Genomic DNA, 18,166 nt, shown 5'->3' with positions numbered 1-18,166 from the left:
ACATTCATCGATTCACTTATTCCTTATAATTACTCTATTAGCAAGGCAGTTTTTCCTTGTATCATAGAATAAGAACTTGAGGGTTAGAAAGAATAGTTTACTCAAAAAATGACACATTTAGCTCATTACACAATTAGAATTGTTACAGTCTGCCTTCTCCCAAAGTTTAAGCTTTTTTCATTGTAGTGTACTGTTTCCATCCTACATTCCTAACTCATGTGACTTTTCTCAGCATGGAGACAATAGCCAGTTTGAGATTAGGGCCCACCAGTTCACTGGACCAGACAGAATCATCTTTTTTTATTATTATTATTTCATTTTTAATCATTATTTATTTTTGAGAGACAGAGTGCAAGTGTGGAATGGGAAGAGAAAGAGAAGGAGACACAGAATCCACATCAGGCTCCAGGCTCTGAGCTGTCAGCACAGAGTTGGACACAGGGCTTGAACCTACAAACTGTGAGATCATGAACTGAGGCAAAGTCAGATGCTCAACCTACTGAACCACCCAGTTGCCCCAGAATCATCTTCTTTTGAAGGCTACATATATAATCCTGAACTCCTGCCAATAAATGAAGAAGGCCACCAAATCTGTATTCTAATATTTCTTGAACTAAATTGTTATAGAATAATAATGAAGTTTGAGTAATAAGTGAAATAAATTATGGTGGTTTTTAAAAATAAATGTAAGATTCTCATTTATTAGATGATATGACACTGAATCAAGAGGCTCAATAAATTCTGATTTCCAGAAAAGACACATCCATTCAAGGTAGCAGGCATTTATTAGAAGTTTTCTTTGTGTACTGCAGTGTACTAGAGGCTGAGCAATATAGAGACTCAATAAAAAATATTATGTTTCTGTTCCTGTAGAAGCCACTTGGAGGAAGAGGACATAGACACCTTAAGTAGCTTAGTATCAGTCACAAGGAAGCCTATTTTTATTAAAATGATAAAGCAGAAAACCACATTCCATCGCTGAGATGGTAAGAAAACAATGTGTGCCGGAAGGGAGATCAAAGGTCTTGTGGAAGATGTGGTGGATTATAAGGATAAGCAGGAAATGTAAAGGTGAGAGGAGGTGCAAGAGCACTGTGGTCCCCCTTATTTTATTTATCAAGTTTTTAGGGAATTGGGTAAAAACAGTTGTTCTTGAGAGTCCTGTGTGAAGTGGGAATATATCAGAAAGGAGAACAGGAAGTAACCAAACAATATACATCCAAAGAAAACCATCAGGAATTTGATACAGGAGACAGTAAAAAAGATAAAGTCGGGGGTGATGTCAGTAAAGAAGGCCAAGGTCCGGGGGGAAAGGTTGAGGTGGCAAATGATTTGTTATTTGATTCAGAGATATTTCCTTATAAATAACAGAGTAAATTGATGCATTACTCAAGAAACATAGGGAACAAGAGGATGAAGGGACTGGGTAATATCTATACACTTTCTTTAAAAACCAAATGAGATGGGGCACCTGGGTGGCTCAGTAGGTTTGACTTTGGCTCAGGTCAGGGTCTCAGAGTTCTTGGGTTCGAGCCCCGCCTCTGACAGCTCAGAGCAAAGAACCTGCTTTGGATTCTGTGTCTCCCTCTCTCTCTGCCCCTCCCCTGCTCAGGCTCTGCCTTTCTCTCGCAAAAATAAATAAACATTAAAAATTTTTTTTTCAAAGCAAATGAGAAAATGAATAAGAAAAATATGAGAACTTCTGAAGAAAGTTCCCCATAAACCTACTTTTCTCCCAGTTTCTTCTTCCTAGTGGACGAGAGCCGTCCTCATTCAGTTGCTCAGGTCAAAACTTTTACGGTAATCTTGGGACTTTATTTTTCCTTCTACCCAATCCATCAGCAAATCATGTTTCCTCTGTCTTCAATGTGTATTTCACCATCCCATCCTCCTCCTTCATGACCACCCTAATCTAAGCCACCAGCTTATGTCACTTGAAAGACGGCAATGTTACTGCAGTGTCCTAACAGTCTCTCTGCTTCCACCCTTGATCCTGCAACACTCGGTTCCCCACACAGCATGAATCAGATGTAAACATAAACTGGACCCTGTCCCCGCTCTATTCAAACTCCTGCCATGACCAGGATAAAATCTAAAACCTTTATCATAGGATTGATTAAGTAACAATTGAATTTCAAAGAATACCTGTTCACCTTTAAATGACTTACAGTACAACATCTACTTAATACTTCTAATGGGTAAAAAAAAAAATAATTTCTTTAAATCTAAGTATAAATATAATTTCTCTTGACTGATCTGAAATCCTCAAAATCCAACATGTTCTTCATCAGCTTCCCCCAAGGTCAATTTAAGCAAGCAACTATAAAGAGTAACTTAATTTAGAGATCAATTTGTATAGTATCATATAACAAAAGAAAATAATATTGTTTCAAATATCTTACTAAGCCTACTGCCATTGGTAGTATAAGAAATAAGTATAAGTTTATAAAGTTAACATGAGGGGCACTGGGGTGGCTCAGTTCATTAAGCTTCCGACTTCAGCTCTAATCTTGATCTCACAGTTCGGGGGTTCAAGCCCCGCATCAGGCTCTGTACTGACAGCTCAGAGCTGGACACTGCTTCAGATTCTGTGTCTCCCTCTCTCTCTGCCCCTCCTCTGCCCATGCTCTGTCTCTCTCTATCTCTCTCTCAAAAATAAATAAACATTAAAAAAATATATAAAGTTAACATGAATTTTTTCCTCTGGAGATTTCACTTTAACATTCTTCATATAATAAACCAATTATACAAAAATAAATTCAGATATGCAATTCTGTTGTCGAAAGTCCATAAAGAGGTCTGAGTAAAATCTGTCCCCATAACAATATATTAGAAAGATGTATTAAACTGACTTTTTAAAATATTTTTTAAAGTGTATTAACTTATTTAGAGAGAGAGAGAGAGCCAGCAGCGGAGGAGTAGCGAAGAAGGGAGAGAGTATCCCAAGAAGGCTCTGCACTGTCAGCACAGAGCTCAACGTGGGGTTCAAATTCACCAACCCTGAGGTCATGACCTGAACTGAAACCAAGAGTCAGACGCTTAACTAACTGAGCCACTCAGGCTCCCCATCAGCTGACTTTTAAAATAAGGAAGACCAGAGGTCAATGTTTAAAGAAATGGTTTGAACAAGGTCTGTACTCCCGTTAATACTATACTAACATCACCTTGCTGGATTTTATAATGTTTAGGTTATGAAATATATCAACAGAGAATTCTGAGTGAAGGGTACATGAGAACTCTGTACTAGTTTTGCAACTTCTTGTGAGGCTTCAATTATTTTACATTTTTAAAAGGTTTAAAAAAGGAAGGCTCTCCATAAAATGACTGCACTGTGATCATTACATATCATCCATATAAACTCATTAAAAACTCATCATGACTCATACTAAGAAGTTTGGTTTTTAATATTTGTATTATACAGAACACTAGAATACAAGCAATGGAATCAGACAAACCATGTTAAAAAAATAAAAATCAGCCCCCAGGAACTCCTAGCTTGGAGTTCCAAACTTATAAACTTGGAAATTTTACTTAACTTGTCTCTCCTCAGTTTTTGTATCTGTAAATGCATATAACAATACCTGACATAGCACGGAGAGGTTTAAATGAGATAATGTACATAAAATGTTTGGTAGATGCCTGACATGGAGTAAACCCACATAAGAAGAACTCAATAAATGGTAGTTACTATAGATTGCTTTCATTAATAAAATTGAATTTCTTTCAAAATAGCCTGTAGCTGATTGTGGATTACATTTCTAACACATTCTTTAAAGAAAAATCCATTCATAATGGCTCGTGCCAAATTCCAGCTTGCTAACCTTATAATTAAAGCTTCCTGTTTACCCTTGCTTGAAATGCCTACTTCACAGATCCTTTTGGGTATCAGGCACTTCAAAGTCAACATGACCAAATCTAAACTCATAATGTTTTCCCCAAAATTTAATCCTCTTTTTGTGAATGGCCCCACCATCCATCTCTGCAGTCCAGAAACCAAAAGAGTGTCTCACATCCCATACATCTTATATATTTTTTTATCTCCTGTGTCTAAATCTGCCCACTTCTCTCCATTGGTACTTCAGCTCCTGACCATAGGTTACACTCTCTCTTGCTTGCACCTCCTAAGTAGTGTCCCTAGATCCATTTTTGATGCCTGCTGTTGTCTGCATTGTACCTAAAATGATTTTTTTTTTAGATATAGAAATGTGTTTATGAGCACTCCCTCCTATCCATACTATCCTCTTAGAAACTTACAACAGTTTTACAATGCTCCTAGAGGGTAAAAACTAAAATTCTTGATATTGCCAGTGAATATGTCCTGACCCATATCTACTCCTTGGAACACTATTGTGCTCGGCCCTTGCTCTCCAAATCAGTCAACCTAACCTTCCTCCAAGTCCCTTGTGTGGTCCATTCTTCCTCCCAATACAGAATCACCCCTTGGGCCTCTGCTTCTCAGTCATCTGTACTGACTCTTTCTCTATCATTTTCTCTTTTTCTTAAGGCTAAAACAATTTTTTTTTGAGACAGAGGAGGGAGAGGGGCAGAAGGAGAGAGAGAGAAACCCAAGAAGGCTCTGTGCTCAGTGTGGAGCATGACATGGGGATTGATCCCATGGCATCAAGACTTGAGCAAAAATCAAGAGTCAGATGTTCAACCAACTGAGCCACCCAGGTGTCCCTTTCTCTATCAACTTCTAAAGATTTAGACCAACCCCAGTCTCATTTCCAGGCTCCAATTTGCTCCTCTGCCTGTCTTCTTGATCAGTGATATCATCTACTTCTTGGAAGACTCCCATCATTTACTATAAAAGCCCTAAATTACATATCTAATTGTCTCCTTGATATCTTCAGTTCATGTCTCCCACTTGGCATGTCCCTGCCACCTTCCACCTTGGCATATCTGTTCCTCTTCTGGTCTTCCCATCTCAGTGCATGTTTTCACCATCCACCAGGTTGCTCAAAAAATCTGAAGCACTTCCCTCACCTCAACATTCAGTTCATTGGCCTGTCCAGACAGTGCTATCTCTTCTCTCCATCTCCATTGGCTCCTCCATGGTCCTCCAAGGTCAAGCTGCCATGATGCTTGGCTTCAACTGATCTCCAAACTCATAGCCCAGCTTCTGCTTTTTTTCCCCACCATTCATCATATTTATAGCAGCCAGAGTGATTTTCAACACATAAGTCACATTCTATCAATTGCCTTCTAAACTCCTCAGTGATTTTCCCCTCTGACCTCTCACACCTAAACAAGATATCATGTGACTTGGCATCTACCGTATCATACCACTCTCCCCTCTCTTCACTCTGGTACAGCTACAGTGATCTCTCTATACCTACTCCCCAAAAGCCACCTCAGAGACAATACTGGATGTCCCTCCTTCATTGAGCTCTCTATCCCATTCTCATCAAACAGCAGGAAGCCTCCTATCATTCAGATCTCAGCTCAAACTTTTCTTCTCCAGAGAGGTCTCCCGCATCCAGTTAGTCTAAAAGGGTACCCCATACACTCCACAGTTATTTTTTATTATACCACCCTGTTGCTTTCCTTACTAGCGCACTTTATAATCTGCAGCTATGTTGTTTGTATTTATGTATTAGCTTCTTTATTGTCTCTCTATGAAGATATAAACTCCCAGAGGATAGTGATCTCTCCAAATTTGGCTTTACATATATGGTACTTACAACCACACCTAATACATAGTAAGTACCCATCAGATATTTGTTGAATGACTCAATGCTGTTTGCTCTCACTGGTGTGCTCTTTCCACACAAACCCGACCCCACTTTGCTTAATTAAAGGCCATTCATTTTTTAGTTCCCACCTCTGAAATCACTCTGCAGGAAGCCTTTCTCCAACCTCCATTACTGCCTCAGGATCCCATATTCATGTTTTCAGAATCCTATAAAGCCCTCCTTCATAGCATTTATCAGATATGTATTTTTACATTTACTTTATATTTATTTCATTAATGTCTGGGTGCAGAGACATGTCAATTTTTACTTATTATTGTATCTCTAGGCCATAACTCAATGTTTGACATAGGGTAAGAATTCACAAAAATTATGTTGAATAAAAACAATAATAATGTTCAAAATAACTACTTTATGAAGAAATTCTGTACATAAAGAAAAGCATACCAGAGCAGGAGCTAACTATCATCTCTCCCACAGGAATCCTTGCTATGCTGTATGTCCTTCCAGACATCTCTATCCACATAGATGCATACATAAATGCTATTTTAGTTTATTTGCAACAGTAGGCTAATATTAGCCTGAATGCCCACATATCCTCCCCTCTGTCAATATGGATTTCAATCTTCCCCTTTGGTAATGAAATATTTTTAAATAGTGCTTAATTTTGTTTTAATTAACATTTATTTCAACTCTACTAGGGAAGAACATTTTTCTATATGCTTCATAGTCAAATGTATGTCTTCTTTTGGGGCTCGTGTATTCAAACCCTTTAATGATTACTCTTCTAGTATGTTCATATTGCTTTCCTTTAATTCCTAAGTATTCTTTACATAAAAAAATATTAGCCCTCCATCTGTACTATTATAAATTGTAAATATTTTCGGGTTTATCATCTGCCTTCACATTTTGTAATTGGCATGCAAAAATACTGATTTTCATGTTGTCAAATCTATGACTTCTTGCTGTTACAACTGTTGCATTTTTTAGAAGAAAGGTCTCCCCTCCTTTAATTATTTGAAGAATGTTTAAGCATTATGTAATGCTTAAACATTCTTCAAATAATTTTATGAGCTTTTACATTTAATTTTTTAATCCATCTATAATTTTTTTAAGCGAAGCACAATTTGAGAACTTAATTTTATAGTTTTCCAAAGTGTTTACCAATTACTCCAGCACAAGTCTGCAGCTAAATTGAAATGCTAATTTGTTCAAATTCTAAGTGGTAACACATATCTGAGCCTATTGGTAGGCATTCTCCTCTGTTTTGTTGCCAACAGCAATAAGGTAATTATTCACATTAAAGGAATATATTTTTTCTAGAAATAACTGGTAATGTTGGCTATCTTTAAGTGTTTATTATTCCAAAAGACTTAGAATTATTGAATCAGATTTCAAATGAATATATTTGGCTTGTGATTAAAATTGCATTAGATTTGGGGCACCTGGGTGGCTCAGATGGTAAAGTGTTTGACTCTAGATTTCCACTCAGGACATGATCTCACGGTCTGTGAGTTTGACCCTGTGTTGGGCTCTGTTCTAACAGTATGGAGTTTGCTTGAGATTCTCTCTCCCTCCCTCTCTCTCTCTCTCTCTCTGCCCCTCCACTGCTCCCACACTCTCACTCTCAAAATAAATAAAGTTTAAATTAGATTTTAAACTACTGAGTCTTTCCACTGATATTATGCACCACCATTTATTTTACTCTTTTATATCTCTTACCGGTGCTTTATAGCTTTGTTTCCATTGCTCCTGTCATTTTTCTTAAGTTTATTTCTAGATAATTTAAATTGAAATTTAAAATAGGATTTTACATTAAAATACTCAAAAGCTATTGATTTGTGCATTTACTGAATGCAACTGGTAGTTTTTCAGATTCTCTACTGTGCTAGGACAAAATATATATAATCTACAAATCTGATAATCTACAAACTGATAATTTGGATTTCTTTTAATAGTGACATCAAACGCATTTTTTCCTTGACTCTATACATTGGCTAAAACTTTAATAATAATATTTAATGATTGTTATAATACACAGTAATTTTTAGTGTCAGTGTTTCCATAAGATAGAAAGTTGCTTGAAACAGATTTTTAATTATTTGTTTTATATCAGTATTTAAAGCAGTGATTCTCAACTAATGGCTAAACCACTCTATTAGGAAACATTGATTTAAAGGAATATCCTTGTAGTCTTAATTTACTGTTTATTCCAAGAATGAAAGCTGAATTTTATTAAATGTGTTTTAGTTTTGTACCAAATTGATCATGTTCTTAGTCCATATATATATGGTCCATATATATATATATATATATATATATATATATATATATATATATATATGGCTTCAATAAATTATACCAAAGAATTATTTCATTTTAAACCATCCTTCTTTACTTGAATAAATTACAATCATGATTTTTCTTTTTTTCCCTAATAAACTGTTGGATTTCATTTGTTGCTGTTTTATTTAGGATTTTGTCATTTTATTTACACTTCAATATTGCTCCAGTTTTCTTCCTTTTTTTTTTAGTTATCTTTACAGCTGTTTTAAAAATTATTTTACACTTCCTTTCTAATTGAAAAACTTCCATATTTTCCTATTCTATGGAATAGATCATACAACATAAAAAGTGTCTGATATTTTAATAATTCAAAGAATATGCCATAAATTTATTTCAGCCAAATGTATTCTTGGGAACAAATCTTTGGTAACTTCATGTCTTTAACTTTTGTTTCAGCTATATTCTTCTGTAGCCAATTATGATAATTTATATTCATACATATAACTTATATTTTTAAATTTCAGAATGGCACTCTATAATATACACATTTTTGTATTACAATTCTAATCTCTTTGGCATCTGTTATACTTGAATTATCATTTCAGATTTTACATATTGTTTTCTTTGTATAATTAAGGTTGTTAAGGATTAAATCATTATCTCTAAAAAAAAAAATTCAAGTCTACTAATTTCCTACTTTCTAATTCACCAATTTCTGCCTTTATCTTGCACCAATTAATTTCACTAGACTTACTGGTTATTTTGTTTATGGTTTCTCATATTGACAGCTTAATTTTTTTTGTGCTTTACTATTCAAAATGAAGTATTTAATGTCATGGCATGTTGGCCATGTCTCATGCAATACTGTCATTATTGTTATTTCCTTAGCAATCTGCTGCTGAAATTTTCATATCTTTCATACAAAAGTTATTTAGAAGGTTTATTCTTTCTTTTCTGCTTTTTTATCTTGCAAGAGATTAAGATTGTTGGTTAAGATGTTTTCAACTTCGTATTTATTTTATTGTGATCATATTCGACATCATTTTGGTTTACTAAAATTTATTAGGTTTATATTTATATTCTGAGATAAATTATATTTATATTCCTTGTATATATAAATTGCCTTTATTATATTACTCAAAATTCTTCATGCTTTCTCTATAATTTTTAACCTAGTTTAAAAGTTAAAAACTCAAAGAGGTAAGTAAATGTCTTTCATTACCATCATTTTTCTATCAAGTTCATTTTTTTTTTTTTTGAGATCTACTTTATAGATTTCTATATTATGTTATCTGGTATAAAGATATAGATTTTTTTTTATATTCATTTATTTATTGCTGACAGACAGAGACAGAGCACAAGCAGGGGATGGGCAGATAGAGAGGGAGACACAGTATCCAAAGCAGGCTCCAGCTCTGAGCTGTCAGCACACAGCCAGAGGCGGGGCTCGAACCCACAAACTGTGAGATCAACACCTGAGCTGAAGTTGGATGCTTAACTGACTGAACCACCCAGGTGCCCCTGGTATAAAACTTTCTTGACTATTGGGATCTCCCTAGAGATTGAGGTCTTATTATTAATGTAAAATGTATTTATTTTATACATTTTATTTTTTCTTTTCTTATAATTTTGAGTCTTTTTGTTTTTATTTCAATGATTCATTTTATTCAGTGAATTTTGGATATTTAATTAAATATTTAATTAAAATATTTTTTCTACAGTGGTTTTGTTTTCCTCCAGTAAAAAAAAAGTTGTGATTACATGTTGATATATTATCTAATTTTTTCCTACATAGGGTCATTTTTAAGAATCATGTTTTCTTTTTATAACTGGAAGATTTATTCTTTTTTACTTCCGTTGTCTTTTTACAACTTCTTTATTGTTCTAATTCTCTTACTACTTAATTTTATTGTGTTTTTGTGTTTTACTATTTATTTTATGGTTTCTTTCATTCTCTTATCTGTCTGGTGATTTGGAAGGTATATATCCTATTTTAAACAACAAATTGACTCATATTTAATTCATCTGGCACTCATACCCCATTGCCAGTTTTCTATGGCCATAGTCCCAGGTAGTGAACCTAGAGTTTATCTGAGAATTATGACCTGTGATAATTAGTTTATGTGTCAATGTGGTCAGGCTATAGTACCCAGTTATTCTATCAAACACTAACATAGGTGTTGCTTCAAAAGTGTTCTGTAAATATGGCTAACATCTACAATGAACTGACTTTAAGTAAAGATCACCCTCAATAATGTGGATGGGCCTCATCAATCAGTTGGAAGGCCTTAAAAGCAAAACTAAAGTTTCCATGAGGAAGAGGAAATTATGCCTCAAGACAAAGCTCAAGAGTTTGCAGCCTATCAACCTGCCAACATTATTTTGAACTTACCAGTACTCATAAGCATGTGAGCCAATTTGTTCAAATACATCTCTTTATATATACTATTATATATGCTAATATATATACATGTATATATATATACATATATATACATATATGTATTCTACATATACACACACATAACCTATGTGTTATACGTATTTATATAAACAGAACCCTAATACATTAACTTTTCAAATTTTATGTAGTTTCTTTTATAAGAACAATTAGACTTTGTCTTATTTTAATAACCATATTTACAGTATGATATTTAACTTATTTCAATGCTTACCATTAAAATATATTTTTATATACCTTTACAGTATTCCTGAATTGTATTTTTATTTGTGAACTTTAAATCGGTTTAATCTCTTTATTAGAAAACTTTTTGAGGGACACCTGGGTGGCTCAGTTGCTTGCAAGCATCTGACTCCTGATTTGGGCTCAGATAGTGATCCCAGAGTTGTGGGATCAAACCCCATGTCAGGCTCTTGTGCTGAGCATGGAGCCTGCTTAAAATTCTCTCTCTCTCTCTCTCTCTCTCTCTCTCTCTCTCTCTCTCTCTCTCCCCCTCTGTCCCTCCCCCACTGGTACACACATTGACTCTAATTTTAAAAATTTTAAAAAATAAAAAAATAGAATACTTTTTAAAAAAATTTTTCAGTTCTTAAAAAGCAAAAAATACCTTTGTTGTTTTTACATTTAATGTAAAATTTAATGTATTTACATTAAATAGCATTTAAGCAGAGTGTCCAATTCTTTGGTCATAATCTTTTTTTTTTCCCTAAACATATATATATTTTACACCACTATCTTCCTATATTTAATGGTGTAGAGAATTCTAAGGTTAACAAGCTTTATGTTCCCTTCTGTTTTTCTTTCACTTTGTTCACTGCTTTTTCTTGCACTGTAATTAAATGTACTGAAATTAAATGTAAGTACTCCGAGGTATTTTAGGTAGAGTTTTCGTTATTCTCTCTGTTGTATTTACTCTGGGCTCTTATTAAAAAGAGAAATTACTATGTGTACTTTGGATACCTTCTCTTTTATGATTTTTAAAATTTTTTTTAACATTTATCCATTTTTTGACAGAAAGAGAGCACAAGCAGGGGAGGGGCAGAGAGAGGGTGAGACACAGAATCCGAAGCAGGCTCCAGGCTCTGAGCCTTCAGCACAGAGCCCGATGCGGGGCTTGAACTCATGAAACGCGAGATGATGACCTGAACCAAAGGCTTAACCAAATGAGCCATCCAGGCGCCCCTCTTTTATGACTTTTGTCTCCTGATTTTGTCCTCTGCATTCAGGTAGATTCCATCGGTGTGTTCTTCATAGTGCTTATGCACTTTGGGGCAGAGGTGATTTCATTCTTTACCACTTCCAGTGAGTGCATTATTAAATTCTGTTGTTGCACTTTAAATTCCACAGAATTCCGGGTTCCTGAGTGGCTCATTCAGTTAAGCATTCGACTTTGGCTCAGGTCATGATGTCACAGTTTGTGAGTTTGAACCCCACATTGGGCTCTGTGCTGTCAGTGCAGAGCCTGCTCAGATCCTCTGTCCCCCGCTCTTTGCCCCTCACCTGCTCTCTCTCTCAAAAATAAGTAAATTTTAAATAAATAAATAAATTCCATAAGATTCTTCGTATTCTTCATCTCAATCCTATTTTATTTGTCTCTCTCTTAACCAGCTATCATCTCAACTCAGACTATCATGATTTCACATTTTACTTCATCTAGTATCTCATATAATTCATATTTCTAAAGATTTATTGATAGCAGTAAACATGCATTCTCTAAACTTTGCTCCTTAAATAAACTATAGTCTTTTCTGCCTTTGGTTGCTTTATTCTACCACAATTATGTTACAGAGATTTTTTTTTAATCTGTCCCTTATTTTACTGTTTACTCATCCTTGAGTTTTGAGTCTTAATCTAAAATTTAATTTCATGTTGTAACAAAATGTGAAACAGGAGCAAACTAAACAAACAAGTGCATTCCCTAACATACTCTCATTTCTTACCTCTCGTTGCCTGGGGCAATGTCGGCTGCAAGACGGGTCCAGGATTTCTTAGGACAAGCACCATGAAGTTGGACTTTCCCATATATCCCTGAAAGTAAAAGGAGGAACTGTTGGACAAGAAATTTTAGAGGATTAAGGCCACCTAAGTAAGGCTCATTAGAGAGGTTACTGTGCAGGATATGTTGTATAGAAACTACATATGAAGATGTCCATCTTACCAGACAAAGAATAAATTCTTCAAAATTTATTCTCATTCTCTCAAAAAGCTATAGAGAAATGAATGCTATACAACATCTAGTAATCCAAAAGTTGGGACCATTCCAATGGCTAACTAGTTACATTCTACCATTATGTGACTCCAAACCATTTGCAATTCTGTTGGAAGTTAACTGGTTTTGATATTTTATGTTATCGGCTTCATTTTCCAAAAGGCAAGGGTAATTTTATTCCCTGAGGAAAGCGATTTGGTGCTATTAGCTTTGTTTTCAGTGGTTGGACCTCATATTTTTTTGTATTACAGATATCAAAGGATAGATCTCTAGCTCCTTTGTTTCAAAATATAATTTATTTCAGACTCATAAATTTAAGTTGTACCAGGGATATGCTTGATGTGGTCCAGTTTTATTCCTTCAGGTCTTTCCTCTTACGTGTTTTATTGCTGTTTAAAATCACATGTAGCACAATTCCTCATATTCCAATGGTCTCAAAATGTTTTGAGCAGAACCCAAGCAGTAACAAAATTATGATCATGCACTCCTAATGCATGTGTATTTATTTATTTTTAGATAAATATACACATATATGAATATCTTCACATATGATTCAATAAAAGTTCTAACATTTTCTTCCTGTACCCAAATGTATTGTTTGTTTATGCCTGGATTGGTGCATAATATATCACTAATACTGAAATCTAAAGATTTCACAATTTTTAGCAGAAAACTTGAATTAAAAAAACCCCAAATACCAGTAAGGTGCAAATACTATGCTTTGAGTTTTAATACAATGTAAGCAAAAAAAATTCTCAGTTAGAACCCAACCACCTGTTTATGTCACTATCTATATTTTTTTCCATACTCTAATTCAGAAAAAGTCACAAAACTAAAAATCAGGATTAATGGAAATGCAACAAGTATTCTAACTTTTAAGACATGTCCTGGAATAATCGATCTTTCATAATGATAGTCATATATATATATATGCCTATCTCTAAACATTTCATATGATATCATCATCATCATCTTTAAAAATATTCCACCTTTTTCACTATTGGCTAAGTAAAGTAGGAAGGGGAGGAACGTGAAGTAATTTAAAGAAATGTCCAACAACGATTTTGGTGAAAACCAGTTAATTTCCTTAACTGAGTTATGCAGAAAACTAGACTGATCAGACAAGTAGATTTCTTGATCATTTCTAATCATCAAAGATTTACTATAAAATAACTCCCATTCCTTGTTTCAAGATTATACTACGTAAAAAAATTAAAATCTGTAATTTACCATGGTATCATACAATTTTAAGCATACAGAGAAATATTTCATTCCTTATTCAATTTAATATCAGAGAAAATTTCAAACACACTAGCTTGGCCATATCGCTGGAGTTGAGGATTAAGATGGGCATCCTTTTATACTAAAGCAAAGTTTAATCCAATGTGGTGCTGCACCAAACAGAGTGGATACCACAGGCAAAAATAAATGGAATGTTCTGTTATCCATCTAGTAAAAAAGTAAAAATATTCTTGAACCTCATATTCGTAAAAAGATAAAAGCATGTATGAAAAATCCTTTTGAAACAATAAAGCCCTCTGAACGTACAGTACTATCTTGCAATGGTTATACTTTTTGAAACTAGGTTATCAAACTTCATATTAGCCTAACATGATTGCTTCCATTTTACTGGGTTGTTGAAATCTTAGAAAATTAGTAATGCCATACAAAGAAAGCAAAAAAAAAAAAAAGCGAAAAACAAAAAAACATGTTAGAATAAGCAGCTTCTTATACCTATCCCTTAATATGGAGTTATTGTGAGGCTTCACATCCTAGTTATATAATCCTGGTCCCAGTTTCTATGCTTTTACATAGGTCAACTTTAAAATAGGATTTGGTGCTGTGGCAGTACCAAATAAAGAAACTGCCAACCGTGTTTTTTTAGATCAGTTAAATATGTATATCAACAACCACATAATATTTATAGTTGTTAACAGACTCTTAGTCCAGGCTTTGGTGTCTGACCTATCTGGATATAAATCTAAGCTCTGACACTATAGAGCTGTGTGGCCTTCTGCATATTGTTAATCATCTCTGAGTCCTATTTTTGACATCTGTAAAATGGACACTGGTACAGAAGACCTGGTAAGTGAAATAATAAATATAAATTATCTAGAAGAGTGCCTGAAATTTAGTATGTGTTCTATGAATGTCACTTCTCCATCACAGAAATATACATTTCATTTTTAATAAAAAGTTATAGTATACTCTTACCAATTGTTCCTGGATCAACATGAATTCCATTGAAACGGTCACAGAAAACTCCTTCTGAGGCTCTAAGGAGAATCAGAAGCTTTTGCTCTTTTCCTAAGGGATTTTCCAAAGTACCTGTTTACAAAGAAAAGTAATTTACATTAATTTGAAATTAAAAGAGAGAGGAGGAAATTGTGATCTAATTTAGACAATGCAAAGTAGATGCTATCATGTAGACTATACACAGAAGAGCCAATTGTCACATGATGAAATGAGAAAAGGGGGGAAAATGAGATGCAGTAAACTTCTCTGAGGTAGAATGGATTGCTGTTCAGCAAATATTCACTCTTCTTTCTCCATTCAGGAAGTGTATACTTTCCTAACTACTAAAATTTAGCCTGTCCTAGTGACTTGTTTTGGCCAATGAAATTTGGGTAGAAGTGATAGTAATACCAATTCTGAGTTGATGCTTTAAAATACTTTGCAAGTTTTCACCAGGTCATTTGCTATTATGTTCCCTGTCATGAAAGGAGAATTCCTTAATGACATCTAGTGCCTGAATGAAGGCAAAAGTAGCAGAGCTGAAGAACACAGAAGCTGCAACTGATTCTAGCGAAAATATTTGTTGTTGTAAGCCAATGAGATTTGGGGAGTATTTGTTACACATAATTACAGCAAAACCTGGCTGATACACTGTCTATGGCTGTATCCCCAAATTGCTTTACATGCATCTTAGCATTTAATCCTCACAGCAATCCGGAGAAGTAAGTATTATTATTATTTTTTTAAGTTTATTTATTTTGAGAGCGAGCAGGGGAGGGGCAGAAAGGGAGAAAGAGAGTCCCAAGCAGGCTCCATGCTGCCAGTGCAGAGCCCGACATGGGGCTTGATTTCATTAACCATGAGATCCTGACCTGAGTCAAAATGAAGAGTCATGCTTAACTAAGCCACCCAGGTGCCCTAAGTATGATTCTTAGGTCAATTTTAAATATTCATACATAACAAGGCTAAGAGGTTAAAGGACTTGTCCAAATTTATCCAACTAGTAAGTAATAATCTGAATTTAAACAATGGTGAATTTGAACAGTTTCTGCCAAATGATTATTAAACATGTACTGGGTCTTTCTCTAAACCGAAATTATTCTAGCAGCATATGAAGAAAATCCATTCAGGATATGAAGGTCAGCATGGCTTTTGGCCTTAATCCATCAATGCAAACAGAGGAGTTTGGTCACTTTTGCAGCATACAAATTGGGGAATTTTGCTGGACTAGTCTTAGTATTGACCTAATAAAGGTTATTTACTTCAGAAAATACATCTTAAGATACAGAAAGTATTGCAAAGAATTCGTTTTTCAAGAAGAACCTGGTGAGAAGATAGTTCCCAAACTATATACTGTATCAAACAGGCTGACAAAGAATGTCTGTCACCAGATGAGACTTTCCAATTGAGAAATCCCTGAAAACAACCAAAATGAGGCTGCTGATACACTATGAAGTAACTAGTGAACTTAAAATTGCCTGGTTATCATTTTGCTTAAGCCGTTTTTCAGGGGGTGTAAAATCATTCTCCTCCATTGGCATTCCATATATATACCTGGTTAGCCAAAATGTTCCCATGTGAGTTGTGAGTTTGCAGCTTGCTACATCTTCATGGTCTAGCCTTCACAGCCATTAGTCTATGAGGCACTGTTGAAAGTAAGCCTCAGAGAGGTAAGTGAATCTGCCTGGAGTCAGACAGTGGGTCAGTGGGCAAGGATCAGACCCCACAGCCTGTTTTCCCAGTGAATTGCTGGAGTACACTGCTGTTCCAGGTAGGAATGCCAATCCTCAGCTGAGTGACTAATGTATCCTCTGGGCCCAAACAAAGACGTGCTAGAGCAGAAAGAAGGAAAGCAGGGGAGGAGGAGAATGTTAAGAAAACATGTGTGGTGTAGCTCTTATCTGGCAGTTTTAAGTCTGTCCAGTAAGCCGTTTTCCAACTGTGATTTCATTTATTTCACGGAGGGTAGTTTAGATTCTTGGGGGGGGGGGGGGGGGGGAATGGCCTAGCACTAAACAGATACCAGAGAGAAAAAAGTAGGACAGTTTTTGCCCTAGAGAAATGTATGCAGAGTCCCACAAAGAGAGTTCAGCGTTCCTCTAAAATCGGAGATTAAATCAATTATGCAACCCCAAACTGCAGCACATGTGAGCTTTCGCAGAAAGTCTGGGCAAGATTAGTCTCTGCTGTGATATTCTGATATATCTGAAATGACCAGGGTTTGAATTTTTTTTGTTGTCGTTGTTACATGGGGTAAGGGGAAAACAGGGGGTAGGGACTGGGTAGAAAGGAGACAAGAATGACCTAAGAGGGGGAAAAAATTATGCCATTTTAACATTAAAATGCAGCACCTCTTGAATTTGTAAAAGCTGTGAGTGGGAAGCCCTAAAGGCCAGGCTCCTCTTTCATTCTCTGATCTAGCAATCAAAGACAGGTGAGGTCTCTCACCAGCTTGGGCTTTGTCCCTAAATGACTGGAGCTACCACTGAAAGAAAGCTCTGGAGATAATACAGTTCCTCTCAGGTTTCCTTTTTCAAGCTGCTTCAAGCTGGTCTAAACTGTAGCAAAAAGCATTTGTCAACCTGGATGAATTTAGATACTCATAATAGAGGGGAAATCATTGTCATTGCATTGCAGAGAAGCCAGGTGTTTTTGCATCCACAATTTCATTGAATTCTTCCAACCCTCTGATGGATTATTGCTGAGGAGACTGAGACAAAGAGAGGTTAGGTAACTTGTCAGAAATTACACAGCTAGTAAGTGGTGAGCCTGGGTTTAGACTTAATAAGTACCATCCTAGGACATGTGGACATGAGGAACAGGAAAGAAGTAAAGGGAGGTTGCCATTACTTAGTGCGATGGTGGGCAATGGAGGGGAAACAATATGTTCCAGATGCTAAAATCACCTGAGGAGATGGAAGAAAATAAGTTCTGACATACAAAAGATAACTGTTATAACGATTTCAGGAATATGGTACAAATGGATTCCATGAACTTCAAAGGTAAGAAAAAGGGAAAAGAACCTTATATTATTTCATTAACTAAAGTTCTTTGATGGAATCAAGTATAAACCTAGTTTACACTTAAGCCCACTCTCTCAACATGACTCTCCACACCTTGTAACTAAGCCAACACACACTGAATTACTTACTATTCCCTCTACGCTCTCTCCTCTGTGCACATGAGAGTCCCCAGGCTTTAATATCTCCACTGTTGTCTTAACTCCTGGACATCCCTCAAAACATGGCTCCACTGTAGTTTATGTCTAACAGCCTTCTATGA

The 18,166-nt window shown here is 35.4% G+C and overlaps 1 protein-coding gene across 11 annotated transcripts in view; it reads right to left on the bottom strand.

Moving 5' to 3' along the window:
• Positions 1-18,166, bottom strand: part of PKHD1 (PKHD1 ciliary IPT domain containing fibrocystin/polyductin) — a 482,749-nt gene that overhangs the window by 148,237 nt on the left and 316,346 nt on the right. For all 11 annotated transcript variants that reach the window (XR_008298567.1, XM_053222692.1, XM_053222697.1 and 8 more), the window contains 2 exons: positions 14,864-14,977; positions 12,381-12,468 (listed from right to left, as the gene is read on the bottom strand). Coding sequence is in view for 10 of the 11 variants with exons in the window: in XM_053222692.1 (XP_053078667.1) it covers positions 12,381-12,468; positions 14,864-14,977 (202 nt within the window). In the remaining variant the exon portion in view is untranslated. The remainder of the gene's footprint in view (positions 1-12,380; positions 12,469-14,863; positions 14,978-18,166) is intronic.

The sequence above is a fragment of the Acinonyx jubatus genome, chromosome B2 (genome assembly GCF_027475565.1).
Source record: "Acinonyx jubatus isolate Ajub_Pintada_27869175 chromosome B2, VMU_Ajub_asm_v1.0, whole genome shotgun sequence".
NCBI classification, from domain to species: Eukaryota; Metazoa; Chordata; class Mammalia; order Carnivora; family Felidae; genus Acinonyx; species Acinonyx jubatus.
Note: the sequence above shows the minus strand (reverse complement) of the source record. Positions and strands in the feature narration are given on the sequence as shown.